This window comes from Dermacentor andersoni, chromosome 1 (genome assembly GCF_023375885.2).
Source record: "Dermacentor andersoni chromosome 1, qqDerAnde1_hic_scaffold, whole genome shotgun sequence".
Lineage (NCBI taxonomy): Eukaryota > Metazoa > Arthropoda > Arachnida > Ixodida > Ixodidae > Dermacentor > Dermacentor andersoni.
Window position 1 is genome coordinate 38996163 of NC_092814.1, and position 23208 is coordinate 39019370.

General features: G+C 47.4%; 1 protein-coding gene across 2 annotated transcripts in view; it reads left to right on the forward strand.

Annotated features, from left to right (window-relative positions):
• Positions 1-23208, forward strand: part of LOC126545260 (uncharacterized) — a 165286-nt gene that overhangs the window by 100270 nt on the left and 41808 nt on the right. For both annotated transcript variants that reach the window (XM_050193036.3, XM_050193037.3), the window contains exons 3-4: positions 1145-1215; positions 17069-17292. In XM_050193036.3, coding sequence (XP_050048993.1) covers positions 1145-1215; positions 17069-17292 — 295 coding nt within the window. The remainder of the gene's footprint in view (positions 1-1144; positions 1216-17068; positions 17293-23208) is intronic.

The following is a 23208-nucleotide window of genomic DNA, read 5'->3' on the forward strand; positions in this document are numbered from 1 at the left end:
GTGATCACGTGTGGGGTCTTCGCGTCGTCGTTCGACGCTGCCAGTGAGGCTTTCCGGCGACGTTATTGGAGGCGCCGCGTGCGAGAGGTCCGTACCACGTGCGACCAGCAGTCGCCGCGGCCTGCGGGGGGCGTCTTGGTGCAACGCGATCCGGCGATGCGTCGCCATGGCGGCCGTCCTATAGCTGCGCCGTGACGGTTGCCGGCTGCCGTTGTCGGCGGGGTTCTCATCTCGGATGACCGTCTCTGTGACCGGACGTCGGCGCGGCGCCTCGCGCTGGTGTGGCTAGCCCCGGAACAAAGCCGCTGGAAGACGACGCCGTGGGACATCCTCCGCGTCCCTCATGCTCGATTGTTCTTGCTTGTCGGGAGGTGACTGCGTCACTCCCAAGGGCCCGTTTCAGCGGCGCACACGAGCCCTAGTTGGGCAGGCTCACTTGGCGCCGCAACTTGCGACGGTGGTCTCCGTAGCAGGAGCTGCGCAGCCGTGCGGTGGCGCGCGACTTAGCGCGCGCACCCCTAGCCCGTGTTTTGCGTTCACAGCCGCGAATTCTTGCGCGCCTGTTCCGTGCTCGCGGCACGCGTATTGTCGCGGGGACCCGCAGCGTGAGCGAACCGCTCGTGTCTGAGCGCTCGTGTCGCCCGCACGCCGCTGGGCGAACGGTTGCTGGGGCCAACGCTGGGCTTGCCTCCCGGTGCTGCCTGCCCGACGAGCTAAGCGAGGAGTTTCCTTGTCACGGCATGAATCAGGACGACGAGATAGTCCACGACCCCATGCTCAGCGATGTGGCCGGCCCGTCTGGACACACGCCCGAGAGCACCAGCGGGCCTTTCGAGGTGGCCGACGACGTTTTGGGTCAGTCGCTGCTTGCCGCTCTCTCTCCGCGTGCCGTCGGTGTACCGCGCTGTGCTAGCAGCAGTGCACGCGTGCGAGTACGTTTGGTTGTGAATGGCAACATATATGTATATATAGTTTTGCCACATTCGTGCGATAGGAGTCTAGCGGTTGCTAAGAGAATGGGAGGAACTGAAAGTGACGACACATTCACTCTTTCCACTCCCCCCCCCATCTTTGTTACGTGGATTTGTACACATCTTGAGTCACAGATGGACCGCGCGTTCACGTGATTTTGTCTTCCTTTCAGACCTCTCGGCGGGACCGTTGTCGCCCCTCTACTTCCCGAACCTCCGGCCGCCTGAGGACTCCCGGCAGAAGGTGAGCGGCTGCTCCATATTCTTTACCGCCGTGAAGACGACCTGACGATATCGCGCGGCTGCATTGGCGCCTTGATTCCGTGTTGATTTCTACAGCTTTGCCTCGATCTCTCAACTGTTGCCGGCGAAAGCCCGCGTCACGCGAGCGTGTACGCTGGGTTTCGTCGTCTGCATACAGCGCATATAGCGCCGCATTATACCCCGGTGTGCCTGAAAGCTGTGCCACTGCCTTCCAATGCCGGTTGCGCTGACGGTCAGCGTAATTTCTCTCCCTCTTTTTTTAACTTGTGAAGTTGTTATGGTAGCGGACTGGAATGCGTTATGCGGCTCGGGCATCGGGAGCCGGATCCGCAAGGCTTCGAGATATTTTTTTTTTTTATAGATGCCGCTTTGACGAACGAAAATTTTGTGGAGCCAGGGGTTTAACTGCAATGCTTCTTCCTTCTGGCTAAATCGGTTGTGGATGAGTATTCTGTACTTATGGAGCAATCATTTAAAAGCACCAAGTCTGTAAATTGTATAATTTTCTTATTAGCAGCCGCAATAATAACACCCGGCTAAGGCCACGGCGGCCGCATTTCGATGGGGGCGAAATGCGAAAACACCCGTGTACTTAGATTTAGGTGCACGTTAAAGAACCCCAGGTGGTCCAAATTTCCGGAGTCCTCCACTACGGCGTGCCTCGTAATCAGAAAGTGGTTTTGGCACGTAAAACCCCATAATTTAATTTTAACACCCGGCTAAATGCTATGTTCGTTTGCACGCGGAACGTTTGGGAACGCTGAAATCACGGCGCGCAAGCGGACATGTCACGTAGTATTGTTTTGTATTTCGTGGGCATCTGCAGTAAGCGGAAGAACACTAATGCCCAATAGAAAGTTACAAACTTTCTAATCGGACGTTTTGCTAAGCGCTCTACAACTTTCTAATTGGATTTTTTTTTGCCTAACTTCGTTGCTTCCAAAGTTGGTTAATTAATTTTGGTTAATTATGCAATTAAGCAGGATAAAAAAGATAGCGTCGCTTACTCCATACAATAATCAGCTACATGCATTTGGTCGCGTCGTCTTAGAGTGCAGCGGCATATTTTAAAACTCTGGCTAAAGTTAGCTGGGACACCCTGTATATACTCGCACGAAATGTCAAAGCGGTAGTGATGCGGAGAACGGCACTTGTGAAACACTATGGCAGTGAGAAATTGCTGACTCATTGCTTGGCTGCGATGTGGCATTGCAGGCTTTCGTTTTCTTTTTCGGATTTATGAGGGAGGTTCCAGGCGACGTAGTTGGATGTATTGATGCCTCAGGCGCCGTTACGCGTAGCGGAATGGTGCATCGTAATCAATGTGGCGGTGTGCTTGTGAATTCAGGAGCACTCGAAACGCCAGGAGGCGCGCGTACAGCGTGTGCGCCCCGGACGGCTCTTGGGCCATCGCGCTTCCCTGGCGCAAGTGACACAACCATTCCGAGAGCTGGCAGCGGTTCGTTTCCACTGCGTGCCAGAATGCCGCAAGAGCGGAGGACGCGGCGGGTCAGCCGCACAGAGCTTTCTCTGGTTTTGATGTCTGCACCTTTCCGCAGGAGCATTGGCTGCGTGCAGTGCAAGTGCGCGGCAGGAAGTCGGTTCGTTCGTTCCATTCTTTCCGCATATACGCTGCCGTCGAAGCTTCGCCCATACGCCGCGGTTTCCGCCTGCACAGTTCGTAGCTTTTGTGGTGAGGTGAGTTTACGTCTAAAGTATTTCAACGAGAGAGAAATCTGCTCACTATTTATTTTCTCCTCTCCCTTGCGTGGATGTGAACGCGACCTGTAGCCGTGGTCGGTAGTGTTGTAGCACGCTACATATAGCTGGTTGTTTGTTGTGGACTTCCGTGATCTCGCATGTACGATCCGCTTGAGTTTGTGTAGAGAGAGCTCGTTGCCGCTGTGTGTGAGCTAGCATATATGGAGCTGGTTTGTCGTGCTCTGTCGAAGCCTCGATGCGTTCGCGAAGAGAGATTATAGTGATATTGAGAGTGACGCCATGAGTTCAGTGTTGCCAGCCGTAGGAACTTGCCCACGATGCATCTCCGCCACTTTGTCGACACATAAGAGATAGGATGCGGGACGCGCCCGGTTATCATACTAAGAAAATTATCCATTTATTTATATCGGGGGGGGGGGGATTATACGCCTCACTGAGACGCAACAAGTATTTAGATAACTCTTCTGCTTTCATTGCAATTTTTTTATTTCACGTTTATGCATTTATATATCAGAGGGCAGATATATTGCTACGTTTCCGTACAGTATAATGCTGTGCTTTTGCGCTCTCGTGCTCCAGTAAGCTCACGTGAACCACATACGGGCATAAAAATAAACATCGAGACAGGCAGAAGGAAGAAATCAAAATATGAAAAAAAAAAAAAACTAGATATAGTCTGTGCGTGATAGCCCGCTTTTGCACCGGAGAACAGTTTGTCTATAGACATGGGTGCGTTGTGTTGACCACCGCACTGTTTGGGATCCGGCTATATAGTGTCGCTGTAATCGAAGCTGTTAGAAAAGGAGCGCAGATTAACCCGCTTGCACAAAGTATACACAATGCGAGCGCATCGCCTGCTTCATCTGTGTATGGGGGTTAATTTGCGCCCCTCGCCCTAGCCCAACAAGAAGTGCTTAAAGGTTAATGCGACTAGTTCTTGCCAACACGTTCGGATTCAAACAAGGTGTCCTATGGTTAACTAGTCGGCAAATACTTGAATCCGCATTGGTGCACAGGGGTATCCTTGCAACGGTATCTCTTATTTTCGCCGTAGTCTTCCTTCCCTCTCCCATTATTTGTTTTGCTTCCGAGCGTCAAGTTTGTCCCCCAGTTCGTGTGGCCGCCCCACAGCGGCATCATACAGACTGACCATGTTGACACACAAGAAAAGACGTGATAGCTTCTGCTTCTCCTTGCTTCCGTGTCGTGCCAGTGAGGGCAACATTCAGTCCAGGAGGCGAGTACAGCTGTGGACGTGTTTCTGCTGAACACGAGGTCGCCAGCTCGATTACAGACCGCTGCATTCTGATCGGGGCGGAATAACGCTCGAGAATTACTCGAATAAGGCTCGCGGAAGAACGCAATGTGGATGAAGTTTCCCACCTGCAAGATGTCGCCATCCACCTGATCTGTATAGCGGAACGTACATACAGAGGGACTCAGTCAAGTGCTTGGAAAAGTGCAACTCGCATCCTCATCCCCGTCCTTTGTTCGCATGCCCATCCTTATCCTGCATACAGGTAGACTGCAATATTTCCTAGTGTAGAAAGGGCTCATTTAGTTACAGCTGCATGTACGCGTTGAAGTGGTCAAGATGGCTCGAGATAATCACAGAACCTTACTGGACTTTTTGCACGATGCATGGTCGAATTCATACTTGCAAGTTTTTTACCTTCCCGAAATAATAATAATAATAATAATAATAATAATAATAATAATAATAATAATAATAATAATAATAATAATAATAATAATGATAATAATAATAATAATAATAATAATAATTTATTTTCAATACTGCGCTGCTCTCAGCTGAAAGCATAGCAGGAGGGCAATACAATATGTGAAACGTTCACAAAACAATCAAATATGTAAACAAATGTAGGAAATAAGAGGTTACAGCAATGCATTACAACACATACTGGTTACATGAATACAGACAGTGAACATCACTCTAGTGTTACTAAAGTTTAACAATATTGATACCATAAAATAACAATTAAAAAAACAATAATAAAACTTCACGGGCCCAAATTAATCTGGAGCGATCAATCAATCAAACACATGAGAAACTTTATTAGTCCGTGATTCATTTTATATTCCTTTGTAAATCGGGTTTCTGCAGGTAACTGCGCTGTACATACTGCTACGAGTGTAATTCCGCATGCTTTTGAAAGTGGTTTTAGACACGTGCGTTATTATAAAGTTATAAAGTCGTAACTGCAGGGAAGTGCGGATAGACCAGGACGTAGGAAACTATTTACGTAATGTACAGGGAATCTAGGGAAATTTGTCTTCTCGGCTCTACGGGCACATCATGGTCGACATGACAGGGAGAGCGGAAGCTTTGCAGTGCGCGTCCGCTCGCGTGTCCCTGAACTTTGTCCGCACAACGCTTTTATCACCGTGATGCCTCATGGCTGGTCTACACTTGGAATATAAAAGACGGGACGCTTTGAATGGGATGCCCAATGAAAAAAAAAAAAAAAAAAAAAAAGTTGGCACGAGGCCAAAGCGGCCATTCGGTTCAAGAGTGGTCGGTGCACTCCTGTCGTTGTTTGCATGCATATGCAGCGCAGGCGAAGGCCACATAACTGAGGTCGCCGGATGGTCTCTGTATTTGACTATCGCGCGATAGCAGTGTGTCATCGTATTCACTCTAATATAGGTCGACCCCTATACATTGAACTCGTCGAGAAATATAAAATTGTGATTCGAATATAGGTCGACCCATATCGTTTTATAAAAGCGAAAAACTTTGAACATGACATCTTTTCTTACTGTATACGCTCGGCTACCAAACCTTACTAGTCAATGCCACAAGCTGCCTCCTCGTCGAAAGCTTCGCAGGCGTCCTCGGCACCCTATCAACGACGTGGAGTGCGTTGGACATGCAGCATTTCTTAACACCAGTCTGGATAATCTATAGAGACTGGCGGGCCCGACGGAACTGTGTTAGCTCGGTACATTGCTAGCCTTGTTCACTAACATAGGTCGATTGAGATTCTTTGGTCACGAAATAGGTCGATAGCTCATTTTTGGTTACATTGCCGGAATAAAAAAAGGTCGACCTACATATACGGTAATTCCGTCCGTTTCGATCGATGCCTCCTTTGACGTCGCTGCGCGGCTATTTCGTGGAGCTAACAATTCTACTTGGTATGAGTAATTGTAATTGTTTATTTTAAATAACTTGATAAATATAGAAAAAGGAAGGGAAGGAAGAATTGCCACTGACCGCAGCAACTGTGTCTGCTGACACCTGAACCGCGGCCAGCAGCAGTGGAGGAGCGAATTAAGCGAGTAAACGGACAGGAAAAGAAGATATAGAGTACAGGAAAACTATTCGCATATGCACTGTGCGGGGCTGCGAACAGCACTAACTGCCGATACCCTCAGCTTCCGTTTGAGTGTCAATCAAACCGAAATTTATGTCGTCGGTGCTCATTTCTTAAAGGGACACTAAAGGTTAATATTAAGTCAACGTGGACTGTTGAAATACCATCCCAGAAACCTCGAAACGCTTGTTTCATGCGTAGAAGAGACTTATTTTAAGAGAAAATGCGTTCTGAAGTGTACCTCTAGCGCAGTTCAAATCGCCCCCCCCTCCGATCGAGGAGTGGTGACGTCATGGTCTCATAGCGCCGTCAGCGCCGTCGGTGAGTAAAACGGCGCCCGCAGACTGCGCTACGGCTTTTCTGCGCAAAACGCAAACGCGTGGTCAGAAACAGAGCCAAGACAGAGCCGACAGCAGCGCGAAAGCGCAACTATGGTGGCTGGTGGAAGGGAAAGCGCGCGACGATAAGCTGGTTCTTTATTTTATGACGCCAACTTTGACGCTCGTTGCAATGGACGACCTTGACAACGACACATTGGCTCGCTATGCTGGGCTCGATTTCAGCAATTTAAGCACTGATGAACGTGACCTGCCGCTGAGGGCTCGCGCTGCCGGCGTCGTTGCGTACTGCTACGACTGTAACTGTATGTCATGGCTGTACATATTCGCACATTTGTAGCTTTTCCTTCGTAAAAACAAAATGCCGCACTCACCTGCCGCACTCGACCTGCAGTTCTTGCGCTTCGGAGAATGCAGGCAAGACCGACGGAACAGCGCTACGGGAAAGCATTGTTTTGAAAGGCACTCCACGCGACTTCAGTAAGTCGGCGTTGAACTCGTACTCCTCTGGACGAAAGTGCAGCGAGCACACTATGTGATTTTTCGGCTGTTTGCTAACGCGCTGTGGCAGAGGTACGGCACTTCACCACTTCGAACGGAGAGGTTCACTCATTGGCACACGGTGATAAGTAACGTTGGATTCGCCGCTGCAACTGCCCTTGGCCAAGTTCCGCGGACCGTTCGCACATCCCACGACATCACATGGACGTGGCATTCTCGCTGCTTGTTCCAAATGCAAGTTTCGCGAGCCAGCAGAACCAGCGCAGCACGACGCGATAACGAAACAACTGAAACTCCAAAGCGCGCTTGGCGCAGAGTCGAGCGCGCAGAGTCGAGCGCGCAGAGTCGAGCGAAAACGAAACCTTTCGACCACCCATACTACTGAAGAGTAATGTCAAAATGTTGCTTTTCTTAGAATCGAACAGAAGTAGACAAGGGGCATTTTCTTCCGTCTTATAACCTAATGAAATGATATTTTTAATACGAGTAGTTTAGCACTAGTGACATAAATTATGACCAGGAGTGCCTTCGTCATCGGGATAGTACCGAAATGTCGCTGGGGGAGGGTCTCAAATCGTCATGCATTTACCTCGATTTCTCGGTTATTGACGCCTTAGACGTTCTAGAGCATTGCTTTATCACTTTAACTTTACTTCATAGTAACCTTTAGCGTCCCTTTAAGTTTATCGGAATTTTCAAAAATCTCCTGTAGTAGATAACATAAGTAGTCATTGAGCTGGATTATTCAGAGAGGCGGGCATTACTTGCACGAGAAATCGGAACAAATATTCGACTAATTCGAGACGATCGCTAATTAACTTCTTAATTACTTACTTTAGGGCGCATATTGCAATTTACTAATTGTGGCCGGCGAGTTTGCAAGACGTATCCACTTGGAATGAATATTCAGAATGACACCAGTTTTCGAGATATGCGCCATCAAACTCGCCGTCAAAATGCGATTGTTTCACTTACGTTTTTTTTTTTTTAACAAAATGCTCTTCTATGCATTGAGGCACAAAGTTAACTGGAACGCCCATTATTTCTTGTCACACTTTAGGAAATAATATATCTCGGAGCTGGTATATCATCCTGAAGATTCATTTCAAGCGGATACGTCTTGGAAACTCACCGGCTAAAATAAGTCAATTGTAATATGTGCCGTAAAGTATGTAATTAAGATGTTAATTTGTGAATGTGTGTTAATTAGCTGAATACGTGTTTAGATTTCGCGTGCTAGTAATGTCCGCCTCTTCAAATAATCCAACTCAAGGGTAAGAATTGTGCTATCTGCAACAGGCGATTTTTAAGAATTCTGGAAAAATTAAAAGTGATTATCCCGCATATATATAGTCACATTGCTATGTTTCAAACTTAAGCGGGTATCGAGCACACTCAGAAATAGTCAGAAATCGTCAGATATTTCCCATAATGATGCAACGCGAGTTTCGCTAGTTAACCATTAAGTAACGCATTTTTCTTAGTAGTCTCATTACGAATGTTCAGGCTTTCCATGTGTTTGCTAACGCGGTTGAAGCTACCGAGAAGGAAAAACACACGTATTTCGCATGCCCTCTCTTATTTTCGGACACATAAGCTGGAACGCTGCTAAACAAGGTCGCGGGATCAAATCCCGGCCGCGGCGGCCGGGATTTCGGTGGGCGTGAAATGCAATTTAAAAAGAAGCATGAGCCATTCCACTTTGAACGTTGATGACCAGCGAAGCTATTGAAAACCACCACTACAACTGCTGAGGGTGGTGTGCAATATTTTACGGCTTTAGAGTAGTGGTAGTATATAGTGCTACTTTAGAGTAATGTTAGGAATGGGAGTAATCGTAATTTTACGCGGCCTATAGCGGTGCTGGAAGGACGTTGAAATCAGTTGCTAGGCTGGTTATTTTATACACGAAAGGGTAGGGACGTCTCATCCCACGTCGAAAGCTGGCGTCGCCACGGCAGCTTGCGCAACAGTAATCTTTACCGGGAAACGTTTGCGGGCAGCGCTACGTGCTTCGCATTGCTATCATGCGAGGGCCTTGCTATTATGTGGTTCGAATGCTTTTTTTTAACTTGTTCTTTATTGAAACATATGCTGTTCTGTATGCTGTATGCGTGATTTTCAATGTTTCTGTCCCCTCCTTTCTGAAGAGTAGGCAGGCGTTGTGCCCCTCCCGGTGGCAGTTGCCAGCCTGCTCCTCGCTTCCCCTTTCCGGTCAAGTGTATATATGCTTTCGATACAAAACAAAGAATGTATGCACTGTTCGCTGTACTTTGCTGAGTGCTTGTAGCCTCTACGGGGGTATGAGCCATTGATAATGAGTTTTCGACATGCTGTTCTGTATGTTGTATGCATGATTCTAAAGAATCTAAGCAGTGTTCGCTTCCTATTGCTGAGTGCTTGTAGCCTCTGCCTTACGGGGCTATGAGCGATTAGTGTTTGCATGCTTACGGCGGTATGAGCCATTGATGATGATAGTTTTTGTTCACGGAGAACAAAAATACGCGGAACCCTAGCCATATACAGCTTCGCCGTAAAACGCCCGTGTAATGTGCATTGGGTACACGCTAAAGATCTACAGGCGGTCGAAATTAATCCGGAGTCGTTCACTACGGCGTACCTCATAATCAATCGGATCGTGGTTTCGGCACGTGAAAGCCCCAGTGTTTAATTTTTCTTAAACCTCAGATGAACCGCACATACCTATAGCATACATTTATGGGATTGCCTTGATAGTCCTTAACCACTGAACGACCAAGCAAAGCAGTAGATTCACCGGGCACTCATTGGTGGCCCCACTGTTCAAATTGTTCAACATCAAATTGACGCCGTGCGCGCTACTTCGCACTTGATCTCTCCACTTGAAGGCCACAACTTATTCGAGAGATTCGTCGCGCACGGGAACGTATTCAGGTTCTTTAGGCGTTTGATCTATGAAACTGTTTCCTTAAATTGCTTAGCCATTAACAGCAGATTATAGAATGTAAAGTCTTTATATAGTTTTTTTTTTTTTTTTGCTTTAGTGAAACATGATTTATCGAGTCTGGCAACATTAACAGCGAAGCAGTGAACGCGCAACTCTGTACGCCTCTTTTTCGCTCCATGTCGCCAAGCCAGCTAACAAACGGCGTCGCGCTATCGCGTCTCTTTCTGCCACGCGAATTTCGCCGGGAAAGTTCACTCCATGTAGCCCGGCCCGGGCTACATGGAGCGGAAAACCGGCGTCCAGGCGACGAAATACGCCCGGCGGCGAACGCTCGCCCCTCGGCGTCCAAAAATTTGACTCCCGCCGGCTACCCGGTCTGATCGGAAAAACGCCGCCCGGCGAAAATCGCCGTCGGAAGTGGCGGGAGCGCCTCGCGCGCTCACCAGGCGTCGTGACGATCGATCTCCCTCCGACTTCCGGCAGCTGGTTGGCTCTTGCGTATTTTTGCTTTTCCATCGGAGCGTCCGTCGCGCGTCCGCGCTGAAGCGAAGGAATGCGGGCGTTTCGGCCAGTTTGGCCGCGTACTTTCGGGCTCTCTGCGCGTGAAAGGGACACCGTTGATCATTACAGCCGGATATTGAATGTTTAAAGAGTGCAAATTTGTGTAAACTTATTTTTCGTCTACAAACTTAAGCTCACGTAACAGATAATTAAGTGCGGTGCAGTTTTCTTACCAATCCGATCGAAGGTTCCATGGCGCAAAATAGTGTTGTGCATTGTACTGCTTTTCTTATTATTGTCTTTTTTTGTGTGCTTGGTGCCGCCCATATGGGTTCGGGGATTGGGGGACGAAGCGGTTTCTCGTTCGCGGCGCCCGAAGCTGATTTTTTTCTTTTTTGATGTCGACACGCATGCTCGCAAAGTTTGGTTTTGTGCTTTATCGCTCAGAAATCACCCCTACTCTACTACAACAATAAGTCCCTTCTGCTCGAGTACCTTGAGGGAAAAGAGCGACGACAGATTATAGTTAGAAGCCGACCATGCCTGGTCTTGTGGCTGTTTGCATCTGTGTGGGCCCAGGCAGCGCACGGATTGCCTGGGCCATCGAGAACGAGAGCCACTGAGGGGCCCATTTCATGCCAAATACCCGATAATTCTATCCTCTCCGGCTGCAATACTAAACGCTTGTTGTTGGAGCAGGCTTTAAAACAGCAACTGAAACTGAAGTAAACGTGAATAACCAGTGTTCTTACGCAAAGTAAACTAAAGTCACTGTTCACTATGAAAAAAAAAAAAAAAAATTCACTACGAACTCCCACAACCAAATTTTCTGACCCCCTATTGCGAACTTTGCTTTTGTACGTCTCCGTTTTTTGTCGTTTCCCCACATTTCTTCCACCAATCTTCCAATCGCCTCTTACTAATCTCTATTGCGGACATGTTTACTTTTCCACTGCTCTCGCTGAACCCAAGGGCTTCAAGGAGGCCAGTGGTGCCTAAATCGACCGCTGGGTATACGTCTTCACATTCTAATAAAATATGCTCCGTCGTTTCCCTAGCTTTACCGCAGCAAGCACATGCTTCTTCCTTCTTATATTTCGCTTTATAGGCGCGAGTTCTAAGGCATCCCGATCTCGCTTCGAAAAGTAATGAGCTGCCCTTTGAGTTATAAATTGTTTCTTTCCCGATTTCGTTTTTTCCTCTTAAGTAGTTACTCATGGCAGCTTTCTTTTCCATTGCCGCCACCCACGAGATTATTTCAGCAGCTGACTTTCCGCTTGACGTTCTTTATTGCTGTGTTGCCCACCCTACAGGCCGCATACTTGCTGGTAAGCCTCCTATAGTTCTTTTCTTCCGCTGTGAAATATGTTTTTCCTGTACAGATACCTCAACACTTTCCCAGCCCATTTACTTTCTTCCATATTCCTCAGTCGTTCTTAATAATCAATTTTACTGTGAGCTTCCCTCACTTCAAAACTAGTCCAGCCCATATAACCCTGCACAGCTTCATTTGTAGTCTTCCCGTGAGCGCCCAATGCGAGGCGTCCCACTGACCTTTGGTTCCCATCGAGTACTGATTGTACCCTGATTTCAAGCAAACGACCTCATTTCCAAAAGTAAGTCCTGGAATGGATGGACGTTATGAGCGTACCCTTTGGAATGGGGCGGTGGGTTGCGCCACCAAGGTCTTGCTACTATACTGCCTAATGTCCTACCTAGGTTAATCAAGAAAAAAAAAAGTCTGAACTCCCACAACCAAATTTTGTGATCCCCTGTTGCGAATTTTGCTTTTGTACATCTCCGTTTTTTGTCGTCGCGATGCCCTGCCCCCTCGCGACCACCTTCGGCGTCATAACGTCATGACACACGCAACTCCTGAGAAACGTAACCAAAACTGGTTTGTAGAAATGTATTGTAGTAAACTATTTAGGGCTACCCGAGGCTTGCCAGTATCTTTCTAGGCGGCTGGAAATCAAACGTGTGAACTAAAGTACTGCTGCCTTGTTGTCGACGCCCCACTGCGGCAGGGTTGGGACTGAGGCATCTATTGGTATGAGGGGTACGAGGAGGTCACACGTGTCCACCTGATCCGCCGTCCATTGAAAGATGGACCACTGTCTGGTGCTTTATTGGGTGGTGGCAGGAGTACTCAACACTTTATTCTGACACATCGCCTTCCACGAGCCGCTCAGGATACCTTCCCCTGAAATTTTATTCTTCTAACCTGCCACAAACTCGCGTGCGCCCGTGTAGAAGTACAGTACCACGTTCTCATATACATGACTTCATTTTCCAGAGCGCCACTGATTGCTCTTGGTAGAGGTTGAAAGAACGCTCTGCGGACGCGTCCCAGCACACTTCTGCTGCTCACCGTCTTCCAACCGACTTATCTTTCGTTGCTTCCGATCCCTTGTCCGGACATTTTGCATATGCGCATACCCGGCAGTGATGGAGAGTTCTGAAGAAATTTCCCAGGAGCTCTACACTGTGTTCATTGACCTGGGGATAGCGTAGGGCACATTGCAGGAAGTCTGAGGAAAAACCCGTCTAGATAATCTGTCGGGCTGAATCGAGAAAATGCACAGAGAAGGCAGCTGCCTAGATGAAACAGGAAACTTGGAGGTGGCAGTGTGCTGTTTAGCACCTGACTACACCTTCTCTTCGAGCGTATTACAGAATCACCTTGAAACATTCTCTACACAGAGAACAACGTCGAAATTGCCATAGGGAAATTGGAGCGCCAGAGGAAATTTTTACAAGGAAATAATATTAGTAGTACAGATATGTAGTAGATGACCTGTAAAACGGGAAACTACTTACGGCGAATATCTGAAATTTGATGACACAATCGAGGCCACTTCAGTTTCCAAGTAACTTGGTTCTGCCGACAGCATGGAAAGAAGTGACACGTACAAGAATCCAGGCAGGGTGAAAGAACGTTCTGTGGCGACAAGAGAACACCGTCAAAGTTGAGTGATATACAATAAAAAACATACAAGACCTTCACTGTTGCGTAAAATTGAATATATCGAATATGCGAACGGCTCAAATCTGGATGGCGAAATCGACGTGTCGAGCAGACTTGTACACGTTGCAGAAAAAAATTGACTCGCCATCCCGACCTTACGAAAGTAATGTCCAGTTAAAAACCACCTCGACAACATCGTGCCATCACCGTGTGAACGAGAAGAAAGGGGGTTAGCCGCGTAATGCGAAGGTTGTGGGATCGTTCCCCCACCTGCGGCAAGTTTTTTCATCCACATTTATTTCCATTAATTTATCGTGTCTTTATTTCATTTATTAAGCACAAGTAATTTCCGCTATGTTGCCCTTGGTGTCAGTGCTTGTTGGCTTCTTATGACATCACCGTATGAAGCAGCTTATTGCTTTAGAGTAATGGTAGCAATAATAACTTTGGCAGCGCTCGTATTGCCGCTCCTCGAGAGTCCTAACTATGCGTTGCGACCTATAGTGGCGCTACAACAACAATGAAATCAGTTGCTAGGCTGGTTGTTTTATACACGAAAATCTAGTGACCTCACTCCCCACGTTTCAAGCTGTCGTCGCCACGGCAGCTAGCGCAGCAGTAATCTTTACCGGGAAACGTATGCGGCAAGCGCTACGTGCTTCGTATTGTTGTCAGGAGCGCCTTATCATCAATTATGTGGTTCGGATGCTTGTTATTTATTGAAACGAATGCTGTTCTGCATGTTGTATGCGTGATTCCAAAAAAGTATGCACTTTTCGCTTCACTTCGCTGACTGCTTGAAGCCTCTTCCATACCGGGGTACGAGCCACGTGTTCCTGCCCTGCCGCCGGGATCGGCCCACATTTTTTGCTAACGGACGCGGGCACGAAAAATGCCGGCCACTGACAGGCTAACAGCTTCGCTGTAAAGGCAGCCGATTGCAATTACTACTTTGAGAAATGTAGTTGATTACAGTAACCAATTACTGCCCGCGGAAGTATTTGAACAATTAGTCAAATATTAATCGATTACTTCAGCGTTACATTCCTCCCTACTTTAACATTACACTAATACAGTAACTAGAACTAGCCGGGCTGGCACTTTCAGTGCTCCCTCTGCAGCCCTTCATACGTTACCTTCACTAACAATTGTTTATTGAAATTTTCTTCGGTTACCTTCCTTCGTTTTCTCGTGAAGGCATCTGCAGCGACACTGAACATTCGCTTAATGTGCACGATGGAGAGAATGGCTGTGTGTTACAAACACCTTGCGTTGCGCACAAGATTGCCTCAATGCCAGGATGCTCGAGTCTGTGAGGCGCAGCGCTTCACTGTTGCTGGGGCTGGGTGAAGGCGCTTCCGATAGGCCCAGCGAAAAAAACTGAAAATCGTATGTAGGGGATTTCGTGGCAGCAACGTCCGAAGTGTCAATCACTATTGAGCCATAGGAGCGCCGTTTCAATTTGTCGGTTGATTGTTACGGGCACCAGCAAACGTTCATGTTCTTTAAAAGGGTGGCCAAATCTGTAATCTGATTTAAGATAAAGCTGCATGTTATAATTGCTACTCAGCCCTAAAAATACCGTTCGTGTTTTACAATCACAAAAATGTGTATATGAGGCACGTAATATCTTAACAGATAAAAACTTGCGTGTGACGGCCAAAAACTTCTGTCTATATCAGAGAAGTCATAGACCTGACTGCACTAAGCGGAGAATTGAGCAGCAACTCTTACCGCCTATGAAGGCCGCTTATAAACGCTTCTAGGAGAGAGGGAGAGAAATTTATAAGAAAAAAAGCTCAGACGTCGGACTTCCAAGAGTGCAAATATGCAAGCCTGCCATATTCAGGTGGTCGAGGTGTAGTTGCAGGACCCTGGTTGTGGGTAGGAGATAACCCATGTACATGTTTTCATACCTTTGTTCTATTACCTAGTTCTCAAGTGCTCAAAGCTGCATCGCCTGTCATCTTGTTTCGTCGAAAATGTAACCGGTTACATGGAATTTGATTACTGAAAGGAGTAATCGAATTACATTGAGCGTTACCGAGTAAACAAAGTAATCGTTAAAATTACAAAATTACCAAAAATGTGATTGATTACAAATAATCAGTTACTTGTAACTCGTTACGTACAAGTCTGGTGTGTAGTGACAACTGCGCATTCCACCTAACGATCAGTGGAAATCGCAGATATTGCAGGCAAGGTTCGTTTTGAAGTTTGACGAGAGCTGCGGCAATAAGATTCTCGAGAGCGATACGTCAGATTACTATTTTGTGAGTGAATTAAGAATATGAAGACAAAATTACTGTCTAGACTGGGTGGACAAAAAACGAAAAAGGAGCAGCGTGGCTCGTACGGACTTCCGTGTTTCATCTACTTGACTACTAACTGTACGACGCGTGCGGCTTCGTCCTTGTTGGCGTCGAGACGTCAACCGAACTGGCGAACGTTTTGAATCTTCGTTCACGTTTATTACTTCCAGTTCTGCACCTTCCCACTGCAAAGCAGCATGTCGTACCATTGCGTGTAGTGTACACGCACCTACTTTAGAAGCTACTGTACACTGCACGGGCGGAACGATGAAAACTTGCACTGACAAGAACACGCGATTCCTAGCGTGCGCGCTCTCCATGCCTTTGTTTTGCTGAAATTTCACTCGGGCGGCGAACGGAATAGGTGGCGCCATCTAGATTGCGCTTGCGGAAATTCCACGTGCGCTTGTTTATGTTTCGGTATCGTTTGTTCGTCTCGTAAGTTAATACGATCTTTGCTCCGCGATCTTCTATTGCACTTGTTATTTACCTTGCAGGCCAACTTTCCAGCGCTTCATGAAGCATCGTTCGTGTTTCGTCTGTTATAACCAATAGGCGGGAACAGCCCCATTTACAAAGCAGACGTTAAAGCGTGTTAGCTATACACTGTCCACCGTAGCTATCGATTAGCTGTTTTGGTCTTGTCTGCTGAGCTTATACATGAGATGCACTGTTAACAGTTCTGTGTGGTCTCAAGTTATTTTTTACTGTTTTCGTACTTAGGTACTGTCGCTGTCATTTACGTGTAGTGCTTAGTCTTACGTACGTGTGTGCTGACAAACTCCACAGGGTATGTTCGAAATTTTTACTCTATTTCGAGCGGTAGTGCTTGCGTTTTTTTTTTTTTCGGATTTGGGCGCGGCGGGTACAAATTGCAAGAATACGTAGCGCCGATATTTATTTATATCCTCACCATCTTCCCGGTCACAGTATGAGTTACCTATGTGATGAAAACTGCTTTGGCGGCCGTGAACATTTCTTCCGATATCGTGATGCTTGGTTGCATTTTTTTCTGTCAGGCTCTCCAATATCGAATTTGCTGTCGCCGAAATTGGCTCAATAACGACCACTGGGCGAGCGCTGCTGCGCCTGAAAGCAGACGAACAAAGCACGCTGGCTTCCTTGTGATTGCGCCGGCCGCGTTCACATGTTGCACTGCGCGCATTCCGGAGGCATCGCACGACGGCAACAGCCGAAGACTCGTGTGTGTATCTGTTGTTGCCGCAGGCGAGCGAGAGCCCGAGTCGGAAACGGCTGAAGCTGTCGCTTGGAGCAGCGGCAGCAGAGATCGCGGCCACCCCGGCGGCTGTGCCGATCGCTCCGCCCGGTGCCTGGGGCGAAGGCTCGCCCACACTGCGCAGGCGCAGCGCTTCGCATCAGCAGCGGCGCATGGATCACCCGCCGCACCACTCCGCTAGGTGCACCAGCAACACGGCGAGGTGCCGACGCAGGTAAGAGTGTCCCTCGTCCATTTTGGAGGCCCCCAGCGCTTTCGGGGCCTCGCGGTTTGCGAGGTCGGTCTATCGCACCGGCAGTGTGCGCCGCGTGCGGACTCCCGCGTGGCACACAAAGCACCGTTAGACGCGGTCCGCCACCCTTGCCCCGAGGTGTCGTCTGCTGGCCCCCCCACTGCGATCGGCGTTCTTACCGCGCGAATGCTCCCTGCGTTTTCGCTTGTCCTTTTCGCCGGGTCTGCGTGCCGTAGCGCTCAGACCCGCGTGCCTCTGGTGCCCCGCGCTTGTACCCATTTTTTGTTTTCGTTTCCTCGTTGCTCTCGTGGACTGCAGTCCGCGCGCGCAGCCAGCTGACAAGGCGCTCTCGCGGCGCGCGCGCACAGCCAGCTCCGGGATATGACCTTCACCTTGTGAGTTTATCGTCGTTGCAGCGCGATCGCGATGCGTTTCCACTGGTGCGCGCGACTGTGTTGCGAAGATGGTGTACTCCGCGGCTTTTTCGCCGCTATCTAAACCGAGCCTCGTTTAGTATCCTTACTTTTGTGGGCAGCGGACGCTTTCGTGCTCGCTAGAGTGTCTGCGTTTGCGCGTCGCTGCAGAGCAGCGAAACAAAGCCGCGCCGTTGACAGGTAGCGATGGCTGCTTTCGCTTCCAAGCTTGACCCATCTCAGCTTTGTAATAAGCAGCCTTTCTTATTGTGCCGTGTAGCCGTGCGTCCGCTCACTTCGGCGTCGAAGAAATCGATTGAGCAAAATGAGGTTAGTCGCCGTGAGGCTAGCGAGAGATCGAGAAGTTCGCCCCGTTTACTTAGTCCAAGTCCTGCGCTCCAGTAGCATGACAAGTAGTAATTTGGCTCAAGCGTTCCATAAGCTAATGCATCCCGCACTGTTCACGTACGGAAGCGCGCACGCATTTGCCCCCTGCTCGTAGCTTGTTTTCGCCTTCGTGTGAGTGTGCGCGCGCCGAATGGTTTTAACCTCGCGAACCATCTTGCAGTGTGCAGTGGTGCGACAAACACCTCTTTTTTTTTTTTTCTTGACAAATAAAATCTGCAAGCCCCTCATTTACAATAATGGACTGTATGGACAGTTAACCAAGGCTATCCAGAAGTGCTGATTGGCCGAAGTGCCTGCGTACTTTGACGCGTACCCCAGCTCAGCCAATTTGCACTTCAGCCGCAGACGAAATGGACATGTCCTGAAGGTGGACTCTTACAGAATACCCCCCGCCCCCCACCTCCCCGCACTGGTGACATAATTGGGAAGTTGAAAGGAACGTGTCCACTAGGTGGACTCTTACAGAATACCCTCCCCCGCACTAGTGACGTAATTGGGAAGGCGATTTTTATAGGCTAGTAGAAACTGAGCTTGGGCTCCTCTCTTGTTATGGACTGTATGTTGTGGTCTTACAAATTGTGCCTGGGAGTTCAGCAAATGTCCATTTTTGCTTGCTGCTGTCAATTGAAATGACAGTCTGCATAACCACTCATTGGCAGTTTGTGCTTGTGAACAGATGTGGTATAAGATTTTGACACAGGTCAAAACCTTATACTTTTATGATGAGGGGAGACTGTATTAGGGAAATAGCAATTTTGCTAAATGTTCGCTAATTTGTGTCCTCTTCAGAATCTCATATTCTAAATGTTTACACCCTTTGGGACGTATCTTTGTCCTGTGCCTTTCCTTTCTTTAATGCTTGTGCACCTGGCACTTCCAGGTCATCAATGGCACGTGTGCATTATCAAAAATGTGTGACATAGCATTCTTGACAGGAAATTAGCATGTTGCAGAGTTTTCAAGGAAGGAACCACAAGCTAGATAGATGAACGGTTATTGTTGTGGGACAAAGATATGTTCCAAAGAGAGAAGTGTTTTTAGAGTTTACAATTGCAGCAGTTGTCAAGAACCACTTGTTATTAGGAGGTTGACAAGAATATTTTCACGAGTGAACACCACAGGGACAACCTTAGTTCTAAATATTGAATGGTAATTGTAATTAAAATGTAGTAATTTAACTATGTGTTAAATAAGATGGGAAATTGGGCGAGCTTGCTTTGCATTTAGCAAAATGCAACTTTTAAGACAAATTGCACGAAGGGAAGAAACTTAGTGGCTTGTAATCTGTAAGATTATGCACACTTCATGTGGCCTGGAGTGGCAAAACCTACGTTGTACGCTGTGGATAACATCAGTGATAATTTTGTGGAAAAAAAGCACATGTATAGACATTTTAACATGTCCCTTCCTTTCTCTTTTGCAATAGTTTCAGCTGTTTGTTAGTGTTATACCTGTGCCATATGGGCGAGGTTAATGCCATTATATTTCGATCGCAGCTACATGCGCATACTTAATGGCATTAAGCGTTGCGATGGCGATAGCTGCACTGAAAAGGATAAGTTTGCTTGCCAATCGTAATACAATAAAAATCAGTTATCTAGCTAGCAGATGTTTAAGAAAATGCATGAGAAACATTAATCGGCGTGTTGTATGTAGTTTCATACAGGAATGTCATTGTTGCGCCCAGCCGTAAACTGTTTGACGCCAAAGCTAGCTCGGCGGCCAATCCATAGCGTAGCCAAAGCATTGAAATTTGAAAAATAGCGCTCACAGCTTCGAAGCTCAGCGATCCTGAAGAATTTGACTGTGTGCTCCAGTTTGTTCTCGCGTATGTGCTTCGAGTCAAGCATCGTCGAGAAATTCGAAGGCTTCAGTATGAGGCCAACAAGGGAAGGAGCCGCCGCCGTGCAATCGAACAGCTTCTCCTGGCTAACGCGCTCACGATTAGGGCTCTAGCCGTGAGTAGCGGCAAGATCGCCTGCTGATCTCAACGAAAATAAAGGGCTGCTTTTAAAAAGTGAAGAATATATTAGTTGTTTTTATCTACAAGTTTGCTTAATATCGTGAGAATATGGTCACTACAGCCACGGCGGGGACATTGTAAACGAGAGTACGGATTCGACGGCCAAGTGAGTTGTAATAATTGTAAGAACGCACTACGCCGCGAGAAAGAGCATTTTTTCAAAGAAAGTGAAGAATATGTCAATTATTATTCACTAATAACCTGTTTAGTCTCGTCAGAATGTGGAGACATTGGATCGAGAGTACGCATTTGACGCCTAAGTGAGTTACGAGAATGCATTACGTTCCAAATGGCATTAAGCTTTAATGCCATTAAGCATGCCCGTGTGGAACCCCGCCAATGACATTAAAGTTTAAGGCATTAGCCAGTTATGTCATTTTCTGTGCCCGTGTGGCAGGAGTATTAGAGCTCTTGAATTAATGTATTGGTGGCAAGCAAAGGTGCATAGTTGCTTAATGCTCAAGTATTAAGTAATTATTGTGCCATCATCAGCCTGGTAGAAAAAAGTGATATTTATATGTGTATAATTTTTTGTTGCTTCTCAAGTTTGCCAGATGTATAATTCATGTGAATAGATTTTTAGTGTGTAATTTGCACAAAGAAAGTATGTTGCAAAATGTGACTATAATGCATGTAAACATACCTATATTATAGGTAAAATGTACAGGCGCCGAAAAAGTGGTATACTCCATGCAGCGGGAGCCGGAGCAACGGCAAACTGCATCGCAACGCCATCTACAGGCAGCATCTGGGATCATGTCTGCCGATAATAAAGGGCACTATTGGCTGTCTCGATCCCAGATGCCGCCTGTAGATGGCGTCGCGATGCAGTGTGCCGCTGCTCCGGCTCCCGCTGCGTGGACTGCGTGGAGTATACCACTTTCGTCGGCGCCTGTACCTGTATGCTGAACGTCAACAGGACAAGAGCCTCTGCCAGGCCACGTTGCCACTAGTTCTAGCTTCTCTTTTTTATAAGAATGATAAACTGAATTTGAATTGAATCAGCCTTATATATGTTGCATTAAAGCTGAGATCATAAAAAATTTTCTTCTTCACATTTTTTGTGTGACAGTATGACATCTATAACAGCGACGAATAGGTGGATTACAAAATTTCATAACATGAAACCATGGAGGAAGGAAAAATTTTTCCTTCCTCCATGCATGAAACAGATACAGTGTCCGTTGCTGAGCAGCTTGTGATGATGATCTATGCATCCCCCTTTGCATCAGGTGATCAACAAGAGTTCAGAGCTGGCATTCATAAGAAGAATCCAGTTTAAAAAAAAAGGTGCATATAAACACAAAACTAACAAACAATCACAGAGAGGAAAAAAGAGAACACAAAAACGGAGACAAATGGCTCATCCTATGTTTACATAAGCGTTGGTTCAACAACACTGAACTGGTTCACCGTCACTGATGGGATTCTCTGGAGCGCCACCGTAATTCCAATTTCAACTTAGTCTCTTCCACTGCTTCCCACTGTGGGTCCTGCCCCTCCTGGCAAAAGCCCATTGCCAGTGCTTAGCTGTCATCCGCGACCCTGCCAGGGCCAGCGGCTCCGGATCTGGCAAGGTTCATCGGTACTGGAGGCAGAATCCCAGGACACTCAATATTAATTACTTCTTGTTTCCTTGGAGCAGTTGCACAGGGGGCAGGTTGGGTCAGTCCGCCGTGAATTTGGAGCGCAGTGGCTGTGTTCGGAGGGCTTCAGGCTTCACTCAATAGGCCACTGCCTCTAGAATTATCATATATGGACTCCTTCTCTATTTTATTTATTTTGAAATACTGCGGGCAGCTAGTGCTGCTCAAGCAGGAAGGAATTGCAGTGCACGAGTAACAACTCTTAAAATTTTTTCAAACCTGAGCATTCAGCAATACAGGAAGGTAGAGAGTTCCACTGTTCACTTGTGTGGGGGAAAAATTATTTCTGAAAAACTGTGGTCCTTGCAAAAAAGTCTTATTACTGCGAAATGATTCAACCTCGCGGACCTAGGCGGTGGTGGAAAAATATATTTATCACATAAGCCTATGTTGTTATGGAACAATAAATGAACTTTAGCCTGGCGATCTGTCGCCACACATGTAAGGGTTCTAGTTTAAGCTTGTTTAACATTTGATGACGGAAGAGGACATGCTATAATCACATAAAATAAATCTGGCAGCTAGGCGCTGAATGCACTCCACCTTGGCAATGTCTTTTGCGAAATAAGGGTCCCACACAATGGATCCGTACTCTAGAACTGGGCGAACAGCTGAGCGGTATGCTTCCATCTTTGCAGTTCATGGCGCTCTCTTTAGTTTCCTGCGCAGGAAGCAGAGTTTAGCAAATGCTTTAGCAGAAATGTTATTAATGTGCTTGTCCCAACTAAGGTTACTTCTGACTGTTAAGCTTAAGTACTTCACAGATGAGACTGAATGAATATGCCGATTTCCAGTGTGAGAGGAGTAGGACAATGGATTTTTTCCCCCTTGCGATTGACACAGAAACTGTTTTCTGGCCATCTTTCGGGCACAGTAGATGGACATTATCATTTTCTGTAGTGCAGTATCTTTCAAGGGACCATGCTCGACTTTGGCTACATGCTTCCTTAGTTTCTGCCGCTGGGTCAGCTGGTGCAGAGCCGAGAGCCTAACTGGAACTATTCAGTATCCTTTGGTGAGCCTTCTTGTGCACGCCACCCACTTGGTGCTGAGGTGCCACAGATCTACATATTTGAAAGCTTCTCTAGCCCACCTGCCTTCTGGCATACCATCAAGCCGACACTCGTAGGATAGTTTTGCCACTGCCTCTCGGGCCTCAAAGGAGCACCAAACAAGGTCGCCTTGTACGGCTTCGTTAGGTGTGAACATGTGTGTGCCTAGAGCTGCACAGCCAACTTCACGCTGCCTGGTTTTGAGCACTTGTCTCGTTGACAGTGAGAGACAGGTGACAGAGTTGCTGAAGGTGAGCCCAGGCACCGCTACTGCCTTCCAGAGAGGACATATGGTTTCAAATTTGTTAAGACCACAGAGCCCGACTTCCCTGAAATGCCCTGCAGGTGACAGCCAT